This window comes from Triturus cristatus, chromosome 6, assembly GCF_964204655.1.
Source record: "Triturus cristatus chromosome 6, aTriCri1.1, whole genome shotgun sequence".
Taxonomy (NCBI): domain Eukaryota; kingdom Metazoa; phylum Chordata; class Amphibia; order Caudata; family Salamandridae; genus Triturus; species Triturus cristatus.
In genome coordinates, this window is record NC_140589.1 from 993,211,528 (window position 1) to 993,235,962 (window position 24,435).

The 24,435-nt window shown below is 41.3% G+C and overlaps 1 protein-coding gene across 4 annotated transcripts in view; it reads left to right on the forward strand.

Moving 5' to 3' along the window:
* Positions 1-24,435, forward strand: part of RIN2 (Ras and Rab interactor 2) — an 831,738-nt gene that overhangs the window by 695,986 nt on the left and 111,317 nt on the right. For all 4 annotated transcript variants that reach the window (XM_085611780.1, XM_085611777.1, XM_085611779.1 and 1 more), the window contains 2 exons: positions 3,964-4,156; positions 9,292-9,403. In XM_085611780.1, the coding sequence (XP_085467906.1) occupies positions 3,964-4,156; positions 9,292-9,403 (305 nt within the window). The remainder of the gene's footprint in view (positions 1-3,963; positions 4,157-9,291; positions 9,404-24,435) is intronic.

Genomic DNA, 24,435 nt, shown 5'->3' on the forward strand with positions numbered 1-24,435 from the left:
AATGCAAGTAGAGCACTTCTGTAATTTTGCTTTATTCCTATTATTCAGTCATACAGGCAGATATAGTAGACATATTTGCATTTGTGTTAAACTTTCTGCTGTCTGGATTTCTATGTGCAGAGCTTCTGGCTATTGCACCAAACTTTGCTCCAAACTTTCCTTGTCAAATATGTCTTCAGCTGTAGGGATTGCTGGGGGAGAAAGCAGTGGAGGATTGGGTCCTATCCTGTCAGCACTCCAGCTCCTGAAATATCCCTAGAGTAGTGGGAGGAAGCTCTAAAGGACGTGGGATATAAGTTATGCGTTGGCGTCCATATAGATAAGTCCAGTAGATTGAGACGTCATAGCATATATTTTTCACATACTTTGGCCACCAGTTAAAGTAAAATGCCTCAGAGCTTTGAAAACTGACATTTGTTGAAAATATTTCAAAGATAAGGACACCAAAAGGTATCTTTATATGGAATGTCCTCAAGTGATTACTCTTTGGAAGAAGATTATAGATTATTTGTATTCACAGCAGTGGAAATCAAGTGTTTGCCATGAACCCTTATCTTCAACAAAGTCAGACATTATAAAAAATTAAAATAGACAACAAAGCCATGGATACAGCAAGCTACAGCTTCTGAAAAAAGCTAACTTGGGCAGAATGTAAAAGTAAAATGAAGTTTAAAAGTACTCACCTCAGAGATATCAGATCTTGCAAGCAGTACGGGAAGGAGCAGGTGCTAGAGGGAGAGAAGAAGTCTTTGCATTATTTTGGAGCAGATTTTGGAATTCTATGAATGAAAGCTTGTATTTACTTCTTTTAATATGTCTTAGTTTGTGCTATCTATTTCTTCCTAGCTGTGAATTTAATTTTGTCTGTTTTAGTGATGCTTCTACATTATCAAATTACTATAATTTCGACATTTATCCCAATTCAAATGTTCCATAAACAAAAAACAAAAAGAGAAATAATATTAATTGCAACATTTCTGCCATGCAGGTGTGACCTGGCAACCTTGCCGTCACTGATCATTTTGCACCAAAGCAGTTCCCGCCTTGTTTAGGGGAACTAGCTAAGGCGAAAATGTTTGCTGACAAAGTAGACATCTTATAATTAGGTTGGCTAGACACTAATACTTGGGCAGTTGGGAAAGTGTCTTCCTCCCTCTCAACAGCTGTACATCAGATTCCCACCTAATTTTAAACGAAGACATAAATAGCTTATCTGAAAAATATGATTCCACAATGTGGTTCTACATTAAAGTCAGTGGAGAGGACTAAGAATGAATGCAGCGTCATGACGAGAGACTTCATCCAACTAAGAAGGGCCACTGGAATTGACCAAAAGCAATACTGTGCTCCAGTACAGTGTATGCCTGTTTTGACAGACTTTATTGTTGAATTACAAAATGGTTTCCTCCCAAATTGCTATTGAGATATGTTTTACTTGGCTATAAAGATGACGATGCTCAATTCACACACAAAATGTGGACTCTTTCATTTTACTTTGGTGAGCAATAGCATGAGCCCAAACAATTCAGAGATGCAAGATCTGTGGATTTATATAATTGGAGGTGTTTTTTACAACTTCGAAATAACTTCCAGATAGTTGGAAGTTCTATGCCAATTAGTTATAGTAGATGTGGTGAAATGTGAATTCCAGGGAAGGGGAATGCCCCTTGGAATGTCAGGAGCACCACCAAAGTTAGATTCAAATTGCAAACGTAGTCATATTCCAAAAAAACGGGTAGAGTAACTTTACATTTTAGGTTGGAATGTGCACCAGACACCCTATAATTTGTGGAGTGTAGAGGAAGGGATTTTTACATAATATCATTTGTTTTCCATTTGTTTATTTGCATATTGGTCTTAAACGTAAACCCGTGCGAGCAGTCCACAGACTTAGATTTAGGGGAAAGTAGCATTCACCTGAAACTCTATGATTCTAATAAATATCCAGTCATAACCATGATGCTTTTTATGAATTCCTGAAAATAAATACAATACTTGTAGGTGTAGGCTGTGTAAGAATGTAGATGCAATAAGAAGGGCAGCATGTTTTTTAGGCCCTACAGGATGATTGAAATATTAGCAATATTGTGCCAATACCAGTTCAAATATTATTAAAGTCCATTTACTTCTATTCAGAAATATGTTTATGCATATGTGAAGAGGGATTATTGATTATAAACTAAAATAAAATTGAGCATGTTCTTAAAAAGAAGTTTACTCAAAATAAACAAATCCACCCTTTGCAAAAACAATAACTTGTAAAGGAAAACGTTTTATGTTGTGGAGATGCAATGTGGATTTGTGGATGGAAGTATTTTGTGGAGTAAAACTCTTAAAACAAAATAACTTCATATTTAAAAAATATATATGCCATCATTAAAATATGTGTGCATTATATTGGGTACTAGTCATGGAGTGACTGCTTCACTGTTCTCAGAACGATAACACTATGCCACAACTTCCTGGAAAAAATGTCAGGTTGACTGGAGTTTATTCATGTTCTGGAAACCTCACTCTAAAAATCTGACTGAATGTTGGCAGGCAACTAACATTTCCAGCCTTTTTGAGCTGCATCTGCTTCTCAGAAACAGGATTCTTCCTATCTCAGTCTGTCAGTTGCACTGTTTAGTGTGTATATGTGTGTGTCTGAATTAGTGAGCCCCCTTTTAATTTCTTATTCTTTTACCCTTTATTACGTTTGCGTAGAAGTGTGTCAATGTCAGTCATTATTTAGTTTCCTGACTATCTTTCGGTCTCTTATTTCATTTTTCAATCAGTTAGATCAAATGACTTGGCCTGTTTCTCTCTCTCAGTCTGTCTTCAGCCCTTCTGTTCTTGCACCGTTTGACTGATGTCTTGTGTTTTCTCAATAATTATTCCAAAGTGTACTCAAGTTGTGTTCTCTCCCTGTGACTCCTGCACCTTTCTTTATAACCTAAATAACTTCTTTTAAAATAGCACTTACAAACTCAGCATCCTAGATGTACCAGGCACCGCGTTATTAGTACTTCCATAGATGGAAGTACTGATGCTGGGGTACTCATCACTTGTATTCCAGCCCTACATGGTATGCATTCTAGTCATTAAAGCTTGGAGGAAATCCTGAATCAAACCCCTACATATAATATGTGTAAAACCATTTCCACAAGAGTGTGAGGACTAAGTGAGATGACTTCATACAGCTAATACATCTTCGTTTGACATTTCCTGCATCAATTAATGCTCAGAGGACTTTCTGCATTCATATAAGAACTGATAGACAGTGACTACTCAACTGAACAAAGGACTTTGCATCCTCCTTCCTACCACTGTGTGTAATCCCGCCCACAGAATTTCATGCATTTCAGAAATAAATATCAGGTTCAACAGTACACTCAAGCAGAAGCCATCAAGATTTAATCAGACTCCATATACAACCAACTTTTATTTTTGTATTAAGAACTTAGAGCCTAATTCAAATATAGCAGGCGGCCTGTTTGTCTGGCAGGGAGGTAGAGTAAATTACTCTGTTGCCCTGTCAGAGGTTCCATCTGACCGTCAAGCTGGCTGTCATTTCTAAAGCGTTGGCAAGATACCATCATCATGGCGGTTCCTTTCACTGGTTCTTACAGTTTGGTGCAGGGTTCCATCAATAAGACGGAGCCCTGCACCAAACAGTTTTTTCTATTTTCAAAAAGAAAATCCTGTGGTGGGATTTTCTTTTCGATAATAAAAAAGGAAATGCTATCTGTGCCATATGAATCTTCTCTCATGGCTAGGAGAGCATATACCATTTTTCTCTGCCTTTTACCACCAGGCTTTTCCTGGCAGTGACTGACTGTGAAAACTGACCTCTAATTCCACCCATCCAAATCAGGTGGACTGAATGACAGGTCTGCCCCTCATGGCCCTTACTCCATACACAATATCAGATGTATAGATATCTGGATAATAATTTCTTGTTTTGTGTTATTCTCTTTGCAGCTCAAAGAAGGAGATGGGTAATGCTTCCCTGGAGAAAAAGGATACAAAGCCTTTTTTGAGGGACTCTGGGTATGATGGCTATTCTCATAAACTCAGCATATTGGACAAGCTTCTGCATACTCATCCTATATGGTTGCAACTCACCTTGAGTGAGAACGAGGCACTGGACTTACTACAGTCGCATCCTCCTGGCGTGAGTATATTCCTAAATTTATCAGATAATGTGTTTTGCTTGTGTAAATTAGACACATATTTGTGAGTGCATTGTCGTGATTAGAAATAGGAAAGTACAGAGCGGAAAATCAGAAAGCACTGGGTTAAAAGAAGAATGGTTATCTACCTTGTTTAGATCCTTTTGTTTTGTTATGGTGATGCTATTTCATGCCTGTTTCATCCAAAGACAAGACATGGTTTCTGCGTTTGATATATTTCTTAGAGCATCTTAGGGGCCTATTAGGAGGGTGGGTGGATTGCCCCGACGGGCAGTAGGTAGTCACCGCTGGCCCGGTGGGGGCGATCCACCCACCATCCTCGCATGAATGACCCCCCACCATATTATGATGGCTGGGGGGTCCACGGCAGACGGGAAGACCGTCTGCCGCTTTTCCCCCCAACGACGAGTCGACCGGGCAGAAAAGGGGTCTAACATGGTGGCGGTGTCTCCAAGACACCGCCATCCATATTAGCATGCAGGCGGAGATGTGCCTTAAAGGCATGCGGTCTTTGCCTATGGGGGCCTGTAGCGGGCCCCCAGGTAGGTGGGGGGTGCCCATGGGGGGTCGCTTTGTGCATGCCAATGCAAGACATGCATTCCCAGCATCGTGGCGGGCGGTGCTGTGAGCACGCCCATCACAAGGCTGGAAATAGGGGATGCCACCGCCACGGCGGCATCCTAATTGCAGGTGTGGGACCGCCGCACCCCTTGCGGGCGGTCCTGCATTCCATTACAGTGCCATTGTAATAGACCCCCTAGTGTTTTATTAAGTGGATACAAATATTTTGAATTAATATTCAGTTTCTTCTGATTACTGCCAGTTTTCTTGTGTTAGACAATAAAGTATTTCCATGAACATTATGAAGGAATCTAGAACCTGTGTAAAGTACCAATTTGAACACGCTGGGATCTGCTGTCACACTACTGCAAACTGCTCATGCTGACCATCAAACCAGCATTTTACTGCCCGCAAGTGTCAGCACCCCACTGCCCACAAATGCCTACTCCTTATACTGCTTAGCTCCATAGGTTAAGCACTAGTGTCTCATGCTCACATTGCTCATTAGTACCGTTACATTTCATTATCCACTAGTGCAATTTCTCATACTGCCTACCAGTGCTACATGCTCACACATTCCAATACTATCAGCTCTTTATTGTCCTCATCAATATCAGCATCACACATTGCCCACCAAGCTTCTTACACTGCCCATCAAATCAAATTCTTTATGTTGCTGACAAGTGACTACCTTCTAGTACTGCTCACGATTACCATCTCCAAGCATTGTGTACAAGTGCATACTGCCCACCAGTGAAGCTCCTCACACTACCTATCAGTGTTTGCTCCTTTAGATGCACACAGGTGTGAACTCTTTACAATTCCCTCCATTATTATCTTCTTACACCTCCTTCCTGTGTCTTCTTCACCCAATGCTTTCAAGAACCATATTTTCGCCTGCCCACCAGTGCCAGCTTGTCCAAGATTTATATAGGGCGTGCATCTAACTCTGGCCACCAAAGCCGATTTTCACATTGCTCATAAATTTAAACTTCTTATACAGCCCACGTGTATCTTCTTTTCATAATGCCACCCATTACAGACCGATGCAAGCTCTTCACATTGCCCACCAGTACCCACTGACTGAACTTACCACAAGCTGAATTATCACAGTATCCTCAGTTATAGTTCCTTATACTGGCCATTAGTTATTGGTCCTCACAGTGCTCACTAGTGCTAGCTTCTTACACTACCCACTATGCCATCCCCCTAAACTGTCCATTCTTCACATTATGCAGTAATGCCAGCTAGTTATATCTTGTATAAGGACCAGCTGTTCATACCGCCCTCTCGTCCCCACTCCTCACACTATCCACCCATGCCAGCTTCTGTCACTGCCAGTTAATGCCTGGTTCCATGCTCCCACTAGTGTCATCTTCTAACAGTTGTCACTGGGGCTTGTTCCTGAAATTGCTCACTAGTACTGACTCTTCACACCAGCCACGGACGCAGCAGGTAAGAGCGTGGTGCCGGCTGGGGGGGATTTCGAGAGACGACCACGAGGGAAAATGTATTATTTATTTAATATACCCTTGTGGTCGTCTCTTGAAATCACCCCCCCCCCCCCCCTGCCCGGCCCCACCGCTCTTACCTGCTGAGGCTGCCTCACACTACTCTTCAATGTAAATGTCTCACACGGGCCATCAATGCTGCCACACACACTTCACGTCACTATAAGAATACCATTTCAAACACGTCGAGAAGTGGTATGAATTGGATGTTCTCTCACCTGTGACTTTTTGGCATCAAAATATGGTTGTATACTTTCTTTGAGGCAACTAAATGTCATTTGTACAATCAAACTCTGAAGGTTTTTTTTTCTACTGTGTGAACCTAACTTATTTCACCGATTTGAGATATGCTGCTGAGACTGCCTTGAAGAAATTCCTCACAGAATGAATGACACATGACTGTTAGCTGTTTTTAAAAAAATGAGCTAACGAGTAAAGATTGTTTAAGGAACAAATTGAGGACTACTGGGTCTGCATTTATAATGATGAATTGGATGCCCTCCAGATTATAATCATCTGCATTTTTTGCACTTAGGGCAGCAGTAACACCTACAGCTTGGCACTGTTTGGGGGAGCAGAAAAGGGAATGCTGTGGCCTGACTGGAGAGAATGGTTCTCATTAGCCATAGTTGTTTTTGTAAACATTATTTTTCTTGTACTTTTGGAATTCTATGTAGTCCTAAATCTGTACTTTTGGTAGATGCAGGTAGATCTTATTCTGCTACGTTTCTAGTTTTACTCTGAATCTGTGTTATTGGGATGTTTAATAATGATCGTGTTTTTAGATTCAATTACCTATTATTTTTCACTTGCGGGTACGTTAAGCTTTTCAGATCTATTTTTTTAGGCTAAACCTGTGAAAACAGGTTATGAGGACCCTTTTCAGTAACGCAGTTTCCACAATGTTTTCACCATAATTAGCATTCACCATGTTGCCAGCCTAGTAAATACCGTTCTTGGTGAAAATTACAATATGTTTATATTTCTTTTACTCTGGCCCTCTGCTTATTCAGGAGGGTCACCCCTGCAATATCTCCTCTTTCTACCCTGCCGCCTTGTCTTCAGTCTCACTTCCCTCTCCCCCACCCACCCATCCTTGTCTTTCATTTTTTTGTAAGGTGTGGTATCTCTGCAACCTGTCTTACTCGTTCTTTACTCATTTTTAGCTCTCACATTTTTAACTGTCCCTCCCAGCCATTCCCTAAGCCCTCAATTCTAACAAACTGCTTACTCCTCCTATCTGAGTATGTTCTTACTTCTCCCACCAGCCCCCTACCACCATTTCCACCACTTATTTTTTGTACTTGCCTTGTCTTCTTTCTACATTTCATCGTCTGTCAGCATTTTCTTCTTTCCATGTCTTGTTTTATTGTTTTTCCTTTCTCTTTTGCGGTAGAGATAAAATAAGGCAACATTTATCTCCTATTTAATCATTGTATTTATTCTTACAAGAAATATTTACTTTTTTTTTTATACCGGACCAGGGATTTATACCTTGGATCCAGGATTCTACCTGTGTCTGGTATGCCTTTTTCACAAAATAAAGGGATTTTCATTGAAAAGGTATTTCCTCATAAAAGTTCCCCAAATTGGAGTTTCATCAGCCTAGTTTCTTCAAGCCGGTGTTCTCTATTTTTGGAATTTGTCATAGTGACAGAACACCACTGTTGATGCTGTATTGTATACATTTTCGTGTTTTCACATCTCAAGAGCTTTTTGTAATCTGCCTTTGGTATTGTAGCAGAATATTCTGGTCTAAATAGTGTCTGACAAAGCAAAATGTTTTTAATATTGTTTAACAAAAGTGTGTCCCATTGGAGATAATAGTAGAAAATGTAGCCCAAGAAGAGCGACATTTTTGTAAGCAACATTTAGGCCACAATATTTATGTCAGACAATGTTTTTGTTATCGATTCTGAAGACATGGAACCCTGGCCTGTGTTGATATATATTCCAGATGTTTTCTATCAAGTCAAAAAACATGAACTGTGGTGGTGTTCGTGGCTTTTTAGATTTGGTCCTGACAGGTAATCCTCTATTTTAAAGAATATGTTTATTATGTTCATGTCTTTCCCTATCATGTAAAGATGAGGGAACAAGTTGGTTTTAATGGCCATGATCGTTGAGCAGTCTTTGATAAAGTCCAACTAGAAGTCAAATCATGCCCAACGTTTCTCTAGATAAGCTGTCAAGGATCCACCATGTCGAATATTAGTCTACTCTTATTAAGAATACAACTTCGAAATTTGACTAGGTTTTTCCATACTGGAATTATGGCATCTCAAGAAATAAAAAATTCGATAAACATTTAGGGGCTGATTACCATGGCGGAAGGCTCACCACCGCCAGCCGTGTGGTGGCGTGCCCTCCGCCATCCGACAACGATTTCTCCCTTCTGCCAAATTATGATGGCGGGGGAATCGACTTAGTACCTTGGCAGGTGCAAAGACCGCCTTACATGGTTCCGCCACAGGCAATCGTTCGGATTGCCTGGCGGAGTGGTCAAGATGTGTAAAATGGTGGCGGTGCCTAGCAGGCACCGTCTGCCAAATTACAATCTTGGCTGCAGCCAGCCTCCCCATGGCGGGGATTGGATTTGGGGGCCCATTGCATCCCCCCTTGTGTTGGGGGTGGTGGTGGTGCACTGTGGGGGAACCCATAGTAGCCCCATACACTTCCCTGCGCTAAGTGGCAGGGACCGCGTACTGCAGGGAAATGTACAACCTGCTGTTTTAGCATTGTGGCACGTGCTGCAGCCAGCAGCCTGCAGCACTCACCACAATGTTAACCTAGCATGATGTGACCGCCAGGGTGGCGGTCGCATCGTAATCCGTGGTGTGGGACCGCCGCCATACAGGCAGGCGGATCCAGGCACCGCTATGATGGCAGGCAGACTGGAGTCCGCCTGCCATCGTAATCGGACCCTTAATTCTTGAAAAGTAATATATATTTGTGACTCAGTCGTTTTTTTATTAAAGTGAAGGAAATTTTAGAGGTGTTCATCATTGTATATGTACGCACCTAACATTCTATTTTCTTTCCAGACCTTCTTAGTAAGAAAGTCTATGACACTGCAAAAAAAAGTCATTGCTCTCCGCCTTCCTAAGGAGTCAGATACTTGCCTCAAGGAGTATGCGATAAAGGAAAGTTCCTACAGTGAGTACTGCAATTGTTCCATTCCTCATTTACTAATCTGTAGTTTACGAAGATGTGTCTATGCTGAATTTTCTACAGAATAACAGGTGCATGCGTAGAACCAATTACACATGCCCCTGAACAACTTGTACCATTTGAACTGACTTGCTTTGCCGAAGCCACTGCCGTCCGTTCAGGAGCCTTTCTTTCTTTTGTCAGTCCATTGATCTGTCATTATATAATTGATCCCTTTCCTGGCCATCTGTGGAACATACAGAGGGTAATGCTACTACCCCACTAGTGCTAGCGTGCAAAGCGAATGGCGAACATTTAAGCTCAGATCACCTGCAAAGTGAGCAGAAATTACCATGGAAGTCAGCAACAAGATGCTTCCCCATGTCTAAGGATTGTAAAAATAATTCAATAAATGATCTGACTACTATGCTGTTGCTGAGATGGTTTAGATAGCAATGTTTTCGTCCTTAATTGAAACAAGATGGGACCTGGACCACACCTCATTGGGTGTATATTACTTGCAATTTACAGTGTTGTTCAAAATACTAAATTAAGTGAACACAAGAAAGTGGCATAAAGATGCATGGGGAGGCATGCAGGAGTTGTTGGAAAATATATATATCAAAGCATTGGATTTTATCCGGAAACTGTCTAGCTCTTCTGTTCTTACTTCAAAACAAAAGGTATCTGGATAGGTGATTTAGCCACCCCTAGAAGTCTTGTGAAGAGAGGTTAACAAAAGAATAACAAAATCAGAATCACAAGCCAAGAAATCAAGCTCGAGGCCGACCTCTTAACACCCTCTATCCTCAGGCCCGGTAAGGAAAATATTCAAATTGACCAATTAAATTAGGGCCAGCGCCTTCAAGAACATTCGGGAAGTCATTGCCAGCATGACTCAACGAGAGACAATTTTCTAAAATTGAAAGTCTGCCTTAAGCAAACACAGCACCTGATCAAGTCACTTGCATTTGCTAACAAAAAGTCGACAGAAGGTAAACATAGCAGCATCGATACCACATATATAGCTCAAGTGAATCTTTGTACTTATCATTTCTGACCATTGTACTCTTTTGCTTCTAATGACAGGCAGCCGACAGAGTAAGGAGAAAGAACAAAATTAAAACTGCTGTTAATGATTTTTAATTAAATAAATCTGAAAAGTCGGAAAAAACTTGTATTTACAGGAAAAAGGGTTCAATAGTCTGAGTAGTTTCTTTTTAGGTTTATTGCTCTTTTCCTTAGAACAATATTACTGGTGTATCAGGAAACATTGTATAGCTTTTGCTTATGTCTAGGTATTTGGCTGCCACAATTTGGAAACTTGCTTTATCAAAATATTGTTTTGGCCCAACATGTTAGCTATTTGGGTGAATTGTAAATCTGTACAAGCAGAATACACAAGTATTTGTAGAATATTTTCTATATATTTTCCTAAGACCAAACCAGGGTTTTTAGTGGTAAGACATGCCCTTGATAGGTTGGATTGTTAGATGTGATGCTGGAGCTCACATTAGGATAAACCAAAATGATGCCCCCCCCCCCCCGCAAAATATGACGAGGGCCCTGTGAGAATCTTCTATCTCACAGATATTCATTGACCATAGGTTGAATGGGTGCCCCATATTATATTGTGGACCTCCATTAAGGGTTAGGGGCCCCTCTGCTCCGTGGGGGCTGCAGAGGCCTGCATTACACCCCTGGGCACGTAAGGTAACCTGATCTGCAACGTAAATATTTTTCTTTTTGTATTTGGACTCTAAATTTTAGCAGTTACGTCACTCTTTTGAGCAGGCCTATCTGAATGTAGCTGGCAATCCGTTCCTACATTGGAGCTGTGTTTGGCCCAGTCATTGTGTGACTGAATAGACATTACACCTATGATGTATGTTGAACATCTAGGAAAATGCATCTGATGTGGCCAATATATCCGTAAGGACCATGCAATGCCTCTTAGTGACACACTGTTTCCTATGAAAGCAGAGACTAAAGTGAAGTGAGTCTAGATATTCATATGACACAAATGATGAAGAGATAACTTGTGGGTGCAGTCGGCGATCTTTTGAAGACAACTTGCACAAATTGAGATTTGATTAATCACTCTCCATTTTAGATAAAATAACTCTTGAGCGAAAATATTATTTATGTTTCGTCTGCCAGTTGGAGTAAACCAAAACTATAAAATGGCTGATTGAGTCATGTTTAACACATATATACACATATAATATCCCATATAACTATCTTTCATTAAGCCGTATTACACTCCTAACAAGTACATTTCATAAAGCCACGACATACGCTATACAACAAAACTGTCCCTTGGTATGGGCATCAGATACTCTTTAACCTTGAAGTCATTAAATAATCAATCTAGGTTGTGAGGAGGAAGAAATCTAAAGTTTATTCAAGGATTTCAGTGGCAATAGACCCAAACAGTTATTGTTTTAGAAAGAAATGCATGTGATTTGCCCTAATTATTCGCAGAACCAAACTTTATTGCAGAGCACCAGTAGTAAAGAACACAAACACACAGAAGCAGAACATATAAAGAACAACAAACATTTACTAGCAGCAGCCTTACCAGCTCATTGTGAGCCTCCTGGAATTTTCACACAATAAGCTGGTTGAGGAAGAAGCAGTTATACCGCTCACAATCATATAAATAGATGAATATTCTTGAACTCAGGCCCTGAAATCGTAATTATGAAGTAGAACCCAGGCGTATCTCCAGAGATCAACCTCCAGCTTTGGTCCTTTTGTTTTTACTGTATTATTTCGTCCCATACTCCATGGATTCTTCTTACCACGGCTTACTTGTGTCAAAATGGGGATCCCTGATGTAGGATGGGAATTTTGAGAGTAGCGAGAGTATCCCCGATTCTGCCCTGCACATTTTGAACTTTGCAGCACAGCCTCCTAAGAAGCAGTCCCTTATGCGAGCCCTGTACCTAGGACATGCAGTTCTGCAGTTTCTTTGCCCTGGTTCACATGAGTCCTTAAAATTACTTTACACTAGGGGTACCACCAACATCACTAATGCTTTACCATCAGTTGATTTCACTATCTGGAACAGCATCTCTCTTCCCCATCCAATTAGAAAGGATGGGGTAATGGGAAAACACAGAAGAGATCAGTAAGAGGGGGCCAGCAGCATAATTACAAACCCTCTTCTTTTCATGTCATCAACAGTAGGGTTGCAAGCCAGTGATTAAAGAAATCTCCCTGGTAGCTCCAGTGAATTGTTTTAATGTCACACAATATAACACAGTGCTATTCAAATTTCTTGCCAATCTTATTACAGCCTCGATCTCCTGCTGGCGAAAAATAACTCTGCTACTGTGGACCTTTATTCTTTAATACTGTCAGAGATGAAATAGGATTTGCACGTTTTACCCCTCTAATTCTAAATAAATGCCAGCGCTGGGCACTCACATAAATGTTTAGAACTGTCTGTGGAGGCTTTAATTGAAATAGCAAGACAGAGTATTAAAGGAAGACCGGGGAATAGTTTATATTGCCAGTAATATTTTAGGATACTTTCACATCACAGGTGTGCATTGCATTGATCTAATATGTGCAATACATGTTCATTTTCCCATCTAGTGTCTTCATATGAAGCAAGAGGATATGATGCCAGAGATGAAGTGCATATGTTGTCCAGAGAATTGGAGATTTTCATAAGATTGACAGCTTTGATTTCTAAGGAAAAGCCTAGGCAGCAGTCCATTTTCATTATTCCCCTTCACTGCTTAGTCTACCAGACACGATAAACAAATCTTTCTAATTGCAAATAATCATCTTCCTTTACTAGCAGCTTTAGATATTTTCAGTAATATAGTCATCCCACACCCTCTAAAAGATTTTCGCCATGTTTGTCTACTGCACCCTCAAAAATATTTTACTTAGGAATTGTTTTCGACATAATTAATGTGAATATTCTAATAGAAGAATGTGTAACAATAACTGAAATCCTACTTTGATAGATTTCAAAAGGAGCATGCTGGTGCTGAAAGATTCAACCTCACAATTTTGCTTACAGGTAAAGCCAATTGTTTAGATATTACCATAGTCGTCATTCTTTGTTCATTTTGGGCAATATCATCCCTCCTTTAATCCTGGTCCCTCAAGGAAGAGTCTGACAGATAAACTCAATAATTTTTAAACGAATTATAGGGTGAATTTATCAATTCCCTTAGAATACCATTAGTTGCTGTAACAATGCTGCTAATCCCATTAATGGTTTTGGGATAAAAGCACATCATGTCTTGGGTCGCGTTCCTCCAAACTGTGTTTTTCCTTATACAGCTCTTACTGAGCAAAGCAAAAAAGTGATTGGTGGAATGCATTATTTAATCTCAGTCACTGGTAGTTCTTCTGAGCCTAATACCAATCCATCTTTGTTTTACTGACTGTGCCACTACAGACAGGGTACAATCAAATACATGTTAGCATTGTTTCTGCTCCAGTAGGAGCAGTGCATCCTGAACTGCTAAGTCATGTCCCATCTGAGCGAGAACACAAGCTACCCTAGACCTTTTCAGCCATATTCGAGCTCATCAGTGAGGTGCAGCTTGGACCATGGACACAGTGAACTGTGCGTCTTTAACTTCACCTCAATTATGAGGCCCTAGGAAGCTGATCTCGTCTGGCTTTGCTCATGCTCCCATTCATTGTGGACCTGGCCTGGAAGTTGTGGTCTGGAAATTTCCTAATTGGATGGGTCCAGGTCTAGTTTTCATAGGTCTGGTCCCTGTTTGTAATGGCACAAATGAGCTAAAAAAAACGATGTATTGGATTGTAGCCCCTAGTGATTACCAGAAGCTGAGATTCATTAAAGTATTGAATTCATCACGTTTTTGTGCAGCAGGGGTATTCACAGCAATACATGGGTACCAAGCTCCCTTTGTCATAGGTTTTGAACGGCACCACTGAGGCCAACAAAATTGAATTTGGTCTGGGGTGGCTTGTGCCCTAATTCAGAGGGAACCCAACCTGTCAGTTCGGTCTAGACTACCCTATTTGTTCAGGGTCGAAGGCTGATTTACACATGACTGATCCCTGTCTGTAATGGTGCAGACAAGATAAATAAATATACATTCAATTGCAGTCCAACGTCATTATAAGTGGCTGAGATCGAGGAGTCAGTCGATCACTTTTTGTGCTATCTGAATTATTTTACCTAAGTAGGACGAGTACTGCAACACAGGAGTCCCAAGCAGGTTGTAAACTGGAACGCAAGGTGCACCTAGCCCATAAGGACCAACTGGTCAGAGGTTCATTTGTTCCTGTTCAGAGTGGCTGTGGCCTGGCAGTTTGGTCTGGTTTGTCCCTTACAGGGTTGATCAAAGAACGTAATTGCATTTGGCTGGTCCCCGTCCGTAATGACACAGATGAACCAAAACATAAGATTGCGACCGTTGGTGCTTTCCTTCGTGCAGATTTGAGGGACCATAAAGCGCTACTCGGATAGATCGAATTCTCAAAACTATGCCTGGTCAGCAGATTATATACATTTGACAATATGGGAAGCACATTAGGCCCCATAAAATGACACAGAGTTTTCAGTTTCAAACCATAAACGTTTATTAAAAGTGAATGGTTTACATAAATCAAAATCAATCAGGTTAAAGGCAAATCATGATCAGAGTCTGTATGTCTTAATTAAAATGCAAGTAATATTCAAATCAAAGTAATTAATTTCTCATTGAACAGAGGACAATCCAGCATAAGGATGCATCAAAAGTAAAGACAAAAGGGAAGACTAATACTTACTTTATCTCTCTTTCAGGTCTATATCAGTCTAAGTCTCAAGTAAATATGCATAAGTCTAAAATCTGAAGCCCTCTAAATTGTTCAGTTCAACTCTGCACTATATTAAAAGCATATTTTTAACATTTCACACATCTACATAATGTTCTCAGAAAAGCTGTCCAACCAGGTTAAAACAAGATTAGACAACTGCATAGTCGCCAGATTCTCAAGGCTTTCTCACTAACAAGCTTCTAGCTATGTCCTTCAAATGTGTATAATCAGTAACTTGATAAAATGTCTAAACTCATCAGAACAATGCAGAAGTCTGCTTGAATATGGTACTCATTATAGCATTCCATAATGATTGCAATGAAAATAAAGCATTTCTTCTCATCGGAAAGTAGGACACAGAACACCATGCTCATCAGTATTAGAAATTCAGCTTGTCTAGAAATAGAAGTTTGCCTCTCATAAAGCAAAATGACAGCAAACGTTAGCCATTGTGAAACTTAGTCCTATATTAGCTAATGTGAATAACATGATTATATTATTTTAAACAATGTTACTGTACTATTAATGCAAAACAATTAATATATAAAAAGCCACATCAATTCCTCCCTCTGATGATGCTGGCAATCACCACAATTCACACTTTCACTTATTTGAATTCTCTCATTTACATAGAATTTGGTGAATTTCGCAGCTCAGTTCTGGACTCCTGCAACACCTTCATCTCAAAACTAATCTTATCTTGGATGTCCTCGAGTTCAAGTTTGTCACCTTTCTTCTTTTTTCCTCTTGAATCAGAGATCTTCTGCTCTCCCTTGTAATTTCACCCACCCTTGCCAAAATCATTTTGATCCCTTTTACAACAAGAAAAATGCATATGACACAGGTCATAATAATTAGTATCTGTGTTAGTTTAGTCTTTAGTATTCCTCCGCCAGTACCCACTAAACCACTCACCATTCTTTGAGAATCCTTTGCCTGTTGCTTCCGAGGCACATGTCAGTCATGTTAGTAATTAACTTGTTAATCTGGTTACTAGTATCAGGTACAGATGTGCAGCATTTTGGAACAAGAAGAATGGATAGACTCTGCCATCTTTTGGCAGTAAAATATCTAAAGCAACCTTGTTCTGTAAGACCATAGGCCTCATGGCCATAGCCTCATTATTTATTGCGGTTAAAGCACGAGCTGTGTTAGTTGCCAAATGATCTACTAAAGTTGATAGCATTCTAGTCTTTAGGTCATTTAAAACTACACCAACAGAAGGTATCAGCTCCAAGTATGTCTCCTACGATTTGTGAATCACTACTTTTAGCTTTTCCCAGAACCTTTACACACCTGTCACCTATGTCATCTACATGATGTGCTTTGGGAAACACAATAGCTGAGTAGCAACTACCTACCCAGTTTGTGGGAAGCTGAAAATATGCATTCTTCCCACACACATAATGGACACCCTAATATCACGTTCTCCTCCTGAAAAACTTGATCTGCATGGAGATTTAAAAAAGCAGTGATGTCTTGCTTGCAAGCTTCTTGTATTATGGACTCGGTCAGTAGGTCATCAGTATAATAGACCAGAACAGTTTCCAGGCAACTGTAATGTCTTCAGATTTTTCTTCTGTGGCTGATTGAGGGGCTCTCTGTATTCTTTGTGGGGATCCATACCCCATCATAATTTCCCTAAAAATCAGAAAGCAAAAATGAGTTGGCTAACCTCATGTAATGAAATGGAAAATAATGCTTGATACAGATTAACAACGAGAGCCAAATAGCTTCACATGGAATTTAGAAAATAATCACAGCAGGATTCTGTACCATGGAACAACATTTGGTTCAACTTTCTAAGTTCCTGAACTATCCTCTATTTCTTGTTTGGTTTCTGCTAACCCATCAGTGGTGAGTTGCAAAGACTCCGTAACACTTCCTTCAAGATGCCCTGCTCTTGGAGAGATTCGATAACAGGTGTAAATCCAGCATCTGCCTTAGATATGAAGTTATATTTGAACGTTTGGGTATACTCTGCATTATGTCTCACTGTGATTCCCACTGGTTCAACAATTATAATCAATCTGATGTCTTTACCTGTAAAGTCCCAAACTTCTCATGTGCCCTACTCCTTAAGTAGGAAGTTAAGTCTTCTTTGCTCTAAACTGGGAACAACCCAACTGATGCCTCTCATGATTTCAATATGAAGTCTACATCCTCATTGTGTGTTTAAAGTTATGCACCATCCGGTGTGCAATAGATCACACAGTTTAATCTCTGCCCAATTCATTGACTGTACTTGAGTCACTTATTACAAATTAGTGCCCGTTTTTGAGAGGCACTATTTTTATAGGCGCTTGTGCTGAAACTGGGTTAGTATTCTGTTTATTTGAGATGCCTACAACTTGGACTTATTTTCTCAAGAGGTTTGCTACCTCCACTTGTCTCACAGCAGAGCGGGTAGCTCTAGTATCCATCAAATTGATATAGGGTGGTAATTTACCTCTCCATCTCCATATGTCCCACAATAGTCTACCTCTGGAACTGCACAAGTACCCAATTATCCTCCCTTCTCATGCACCGTCATTGTGATTGAACTGGGCCCAGTCCTACAAGACTGTCAAAAAGCAGGAACGGTTGGAGATTATCAGCAGTTATGGAAGTTGTATCTTCTGTTAGCCAAGTTTTGTTGCATAATTGGGGCTTGGGGCTTATTGGCATTATATGGCCTTTGTACGGGCATATTTTGCACTGGCATTGCATCATTTTGCATGTGATTTGAGTTGAATCTACATTCTATTGTTCAGTGCCACACTTTCACGAATGTGACATGCAGTAGTTTTCTTCAACATGTTTATGTCCATCCCTGCTTTCTAATTAGCAACCATTTCCCATCCTCTGTCTTGCGGGCCACAATTCCCTGTTTGTGCCATCTGACCACCACCTTGAAAATCAACTCCCTGCATCCCAGCCACAGAAACGGTTTATACCCTGAGTCTGTCTCATAGGACCATTCCGACATCCTTTCTGCGCTAACTTAGTCTGTGCTAACATTTATTTCTTTTTAATCTTCCTCTGCTTCACTTCCAAATTGTCACTGGATTATTTCTTTTGTCTGAGAATATCATCTAAAGACTTAAACTGCAAATAAATCACATTCTACTTTATATGGGAACGGATTTCTGGATGCCAACCAAGTACAAACTGAGGCAGGAACTGCTGGGATGGAAAAGTCCTCTGCATGGTAAAAGACATGTACCCCTGCCCCGAGTGCCCAACTGCACTCTTGTCTGGATCTCTAATGCAGAATTTTGTTGTCATAGGCAAACACGGATAATGCGTGTGTGCAATAACATAGGCCTGTATCACAGATTGCAGTCTTGTTGGACCGGGAGGGGCTTCCAAAGCACTACCCTCATAATGGTGGAAACCTTCACCAAAGTGTTAGGCAGTATGAGCGCAGTGGTGACAGCATACTGTGTTGTGATCAGTAGGAGTGAACAGGTTATTTGTTCACTGTGTCAATGGAGTGAGGCCTACGGGCTCACTCACCTTTTTAAAGTTCTACCGCTGTGTGCTTAACTCACCCTAGGCCTACATCAGGTAGATGTGTAGTGCTCCGCAGAAGTAGCGACTCTGCACTGGATGTATATATGTGCCTGGGAAGGGTATAAAGCAGTACTGTGCAGTGCATGTATGGTTAGTGCATGTACTTAGTTTATGTATGACTGCAAGGAATACAGTACATGAGAGTGTGTGCAGTGTGTGTGCAATCCACCCATATTCTAGGTGTATGTGTGCTTGCAATAAGTGCAATACATGAGAGGTGAAATGTTGAGCAGTGCTTACATAGTGAGTGAGTTTTCTGGCAGTGTGTGTGTTTGCAAATAGCATACCACTGTCATTACAGAGAAGCTGCAGTGCTGAATAGTGCATGCAGATTAAATGTGTGTGCTGAATGTATGTGTGTCTGTGGTGGCACAATACATGGAGATAACAGTGAAGTAAAATATTTGTAATGTGTATGTACATTGAGTGCAATGTGTCTGCAACAGTACAATACACCGAGGACACTGGATTCCACTTTTGGAAATCCTAAACTTGCCTGATAAAGATGTGACGAGTAGAGAAATCCATCAGACTGATTTGAGTATTGCTTCATTCCTGTGAGTTGGTTGGAACACACTGGAGGAAGGGAGAAAGAGACTCCTCCTTCACATTTAAAAAGTATGTGTTTGATTCAGTGATAGATCATAAGGAAGGGGCCTAGACACATCTCAGCAAGGAGATGGGTTTGAAAAGGGAATCATAAAGAGTGGGGCTCGGAACCCAGGATTAACCTTTTCATGCAAATATCACTGTGGCTGACATCCAGGTGTAAACTCTAGTTACTCCCATGTCCTGTGTTGTGGGACTATCAGCTTCAGAGTCTCTCCTGCTGTGACAGACAGGCTTTTGAGACGAAAGAAGAGAAAGGAACGTGTACACTTCAAAAGAAGTAGAGCCCCATCATAAAACTTCAAAGACTCAGACCCTAAATCACATTTGGTGTCTCGAAATGAACTATAAGCAGGGGAGGTTGAGACTCTTAAATGTGCCATCTGCCAAGCAGCCAGGCGGGCTGCGTGAGAAGGGGAATCCCTGCAAGACTTTTTTTGACTGTAACCAGGACTGGGGGCCAAGACCTGCTAGTCTCTCTGCTGGGTGAGGGGACATTACCCAGGAAAACCAAGACCACCCGCCCTGGAGCCTGAAGCATCAGCGCCTGCCTGCTTGCCACAACTAGTGTGCCCTGTGAGGAAGAGGAGAGTGTTGGCCCAGTGGGGAGCCTTACTAAGAGGATCCCTGTGTGAGATGTGAGGATATGGCTGAGCACCGTGTTCAGAATTGATTTGGTGAACCCTGTATGCTAGGAGAAGGCTGCCGTGGACTGAGCTGTGCATCAAGTGCTGTGTGGGGAGTGCCAAGACTGTACTACCTCTGCGGTGACCTCATATGCCAGAGGGAGCCTCCATTGAAGAAATTATGTGACCAGCGCGACAACACTCATGAATGTCTTAGCGGTGACCCCGTAGCGAGGAGGGGCAAACCATTATGTGTGGGCAATTGCACTGGAGGAATCTGCGATGTGTCTGGAGGAGCTGCGGCAGCCCTGTCTGCCAGGAGGGGCTGCCAGTACTAAGTTGCCAAGGGTGACGCGGCGACCAGGGGCGAGCCCTGCGCATCAAGATCTGCCCCTGATCGAATTCCGAGAACCTTAGCGGATGCTGATGAGGACATCGCACTCTCTCTAGGCCCCAGTCGTGAGCTGGAAGACTGGCCACCCCGCTGCCCATATGGAAAAGACCGACAATGCATCTACGCTGACTGGGAGCATCTCTGATCAATAGAGAAAGCCTGGAGCGCTGCTTGGGAGAGAGCCTGCACCTCCTGGGTGCTACAGTGTGTACTGTACGCAGTCTGACTTCAACGAACAGGATCAAAACTTGCAAAGGCCCACTGTCAGGAAACCCACTGACATACTGATCGATTCCGTGCTGCAATACTATGTCAAGTTGGAATCAGGATGTTGGGCCTCGGGGGACTCGCTGCTGAATGTGCTGCGGCACCATAGAAACTTATGACTAATTCCTAAGAATCAAAGGAAAACTCTTAAGTATGGCCTACTCGTGAGCATTCCCTGAATGCGGACACCAGTAAATGGGGAATAACCCCAAATGCAACAAAGAAGAGGGTGGGACAGGTATTTGCCTGCAAATACTAGACCTCAAGGGGATTGTGTTCTTGGTTATGAATGTTATTTCTTTGCATATGAAAAGTTAGAAAAAAAACATATCTTTTGCATCTCAAAGCAAGTATTTAACTGGACATTGATGTATTGACATTACTGCGTGCACTTTGAATTATGAGTTGTGTTTACTAATCTGTACCTACACTTCCCCAAACCCTCCCCCCAGCCTCCCGCCTCTAAAGGAGCCTTTGACTTCTTCTCGACATCTACCACTGAGATTTAAGTGTAGAAGGGGTGCTCAGGATCCATAGTTGGTCAGGCCCTGGGACAGGAGTGAAATGTCTCAACCACCAAGATTGGACCCAGTAGGCCCTGCGTGCCCTTGGGCCCTCTGATAGGGGTTCTGGCAGGAACTCACTAAGATTCTCCCTTCCTAGATTTCTGACGCCACTATCGATCTAAAAACCTGCATCAACCTTTCATAATAAGCATGCATCGACTCTTTGGACTCTTGGGTAATTCTGGCTATTTTGAGCTAATAACCTCTTAACGAAGGACCTTCATTTTCAAATGAGTAATCACCTGATCATTCTTCTCTATAACAGCAGTGGTTGGTGTGGTTGTTGTAGCATCTCACTGCTGTTCATCATTTGGCCAATCCACAACCATCTTCTCAAGTTTTCCCAAAGAACTTTTGAAATTTTCACAATCATGTTCGCCTCATTGTGCCATTTATCAGGATGGAAATTGACTTGTGAATAAAAATAGATCACCATGACTCGAGGGTACATGAACATACTTCTCTCAACAGCTAAGTCTCCTACCTCTGTGACACTCACACTAGCTCCTCCTTCTGCTCCTCTTTTTTTTCCTTCTCATCCCACTTTGCCCATCGATCCTTGTACTTCTTTGTCCTCCCCACTTTTTAATGCATTCTACTAACTCTTTCACAATTGTTTTCAAATTCGATGATCACATTTTCTACACAAACATTCTAAACTCCTTTAATTTCTGATTTTTATTTAACCGTTTTTTCAGTCTCCCATCCATCGTATGTGCATACATTGCAGCCTCCATGCTCAGTAGCCTCAACTCTGCCTTATTGTAAGCATTTATTATATCAAGCTCAAGAGTTCCCCTTACAATCTCCTCAAATTCCATGTTTAACTCTATAGGGATGGTCTCTTCTAACTGAGCAAAATTGGCTACAACGGATGTATTTCAGGGAGGAACCTCCTCTGTACAGGGTTGTGCTTTCAAATCTAGAGAATTAGCAACTGCAGATGTAGTAGATACTGTTGTGACAGAAACACTTTGGGTGGAAATGACAACAGATGTACTAATGACACCAAATGATGAATTTGGAGTAGCCAAGTATAAACTTTCCTCTGGGAGACTATGATCATCAGGCGCACTCAGAGCCGCTCCCAGGTCTTCTCCTCCTCTCATCACTACCTGGGTCGGAGGGCACACTACAGGTGGAGTGACATCATTATATGGAGGTGGTCAGGAATTCATCAAATCATCTAAAAACTCATTGCCCAAATCACTGTCAACCTCTGACTCTCTTTTGTCAACCTCACCTCCCTTTCGTGACTTTGTTGCCACAGACCCTTTCCTTCCTATCACAGGATACATACCTATGCCTTCTGTCATATTCTGTCTCCACCCATCTCAAATCCATCCAGCTATGGACTTTGTTCCTCATTTAAATTTTATACTTTTCATGTGTGACATTTTCCCATACATTCAGTGCTTCAAACTATACAGGTCTTAGTTGAAGGTTCATCTGATACATCACTCGTCTCAAAGTTTTAAACTTTCTCACACTGAATGTACCATGTGGGAGAAATTGCAAGCACTCATCTTTTGGTGTTATCTTACTCCGTTGTTTGATCCAAACACATGTAACCGACAGAGTGGCCACATCATATGAAGTTTGCTTTCTGGAGGAGCCTCCTCATCGACATAAAAAGGTAGACATGCATTGTTTGTCAACAAAGATCATATTTTCTTAGAGAGTTTCATCTTTGCAATTCACGTAGCATAAACATAGAATTTACCAATTCTAAATTAAATGACTAGTGGTTTCCAACAAGTCAGAATGCGGTACACAGTTACACAAACGCCCAGTCTCAGTGCCACTTTGCAAACCCAACCAATTGCAGCACAACTTCAAATGACATACCAACCATCCCAGAGCAGCACACAAGCAGAACGACCAATCCCAGCATGATACCTAATGACGTAAGTCACAGAACCACACAGTGACTCTCACATCACTCCGATCAACTTTGCATAAACAATAATATAAAAAGAGGGAAATAGTACTCACTGTGCACCATCAAATTCGCAAAGTAAGTTCTTGACCAGTCGGAACTCACCCTGACTAGTGTGGTGATGGAGCAAGGACTCGTATAGAAGAGATTTGCTTGGATGCAATCCTCTCAAAATAACTTGTAATACCGTAATAATTATGTTTGTAAATACTAACATGCATTACAGTTCATACATTTAAGTTTAGGGGAAGCTTGCATATGTGTTGTACTAACAAGTAACCCGAGTGTGACTTAAAATGGCTGCTAATGCAGAATTCTGTACTGCGCATGCGTCAACTACATCTACGTAGTAATGACAAGTTCTTGCTTGGAGGGAAATCTTTGCAGCTGTGCAATCGCTTCTAAGATGGCCGCTTGAAATTCACATGTTAAAGCACATGCTTTTGCTGAAACTTAACCATGCAACTTTATTAAAAAGCTAATACGAAAGATTTTTATAAGTACATGGGATTAGAGTAGAGATAGGTGGTATACAGTGAAATTATTTTATTTTGATTTCCAACATGTTTCTTTGACTCTTTCAATTTAGTTCGTATTTGGGCCTCAGAGCAATACTAAAGCCTATGTACCATGTGATACCCTATGCACGCGCACGCGTAACCCAATAGGAACCATGATGATGTTCTTGAACCTCCGCCAAGGCCACAATCGCAACATGTCCTGAGAAAGCAGTAGACATCCTGAATGATGAATGAGAAAATTCTAAATGGTATTCTTTTTATTGATAAAGATGTGAAATGCGGGTGGGAAATAAAGCTTGGGAAAATAAATTAAGGGGCGGGAACGCTGAACAATGGACTAACGAAAATTATTAAAACTTAGCATGGTGCGATCATCATCCCCTCTTTTCTGCCCAATCAGACTTAGGAGTTTCATAAATTTGAAACATTTAGGGGTGGTACATGCTATTAGAAAAGTATAATTAAGGTAGTTTAGTTAGACCGTTAGACCAAGAGACCGAGATACTGATGGTGTAGCTGATGCTGCAGAGCTTGTGTTGCTGTGATACAGAGAGATTAGGATGCTGTCTGAGAACTGAGCAAATATTGAAGATTTGAATTTCAGACTTAGAGCCTAAGCCCTAATTGATTAGAAGAACATCGAGGAAAAATCGAGGAGGTAAAGGTAAAGATCTAGAAGAAGATCGCGGAAGAATCGAGGAGGAAGCTAGTGTCAGAGAGGGAGCGACGCAGGCGTCGGATCTAGAAGAGGCCATCTAT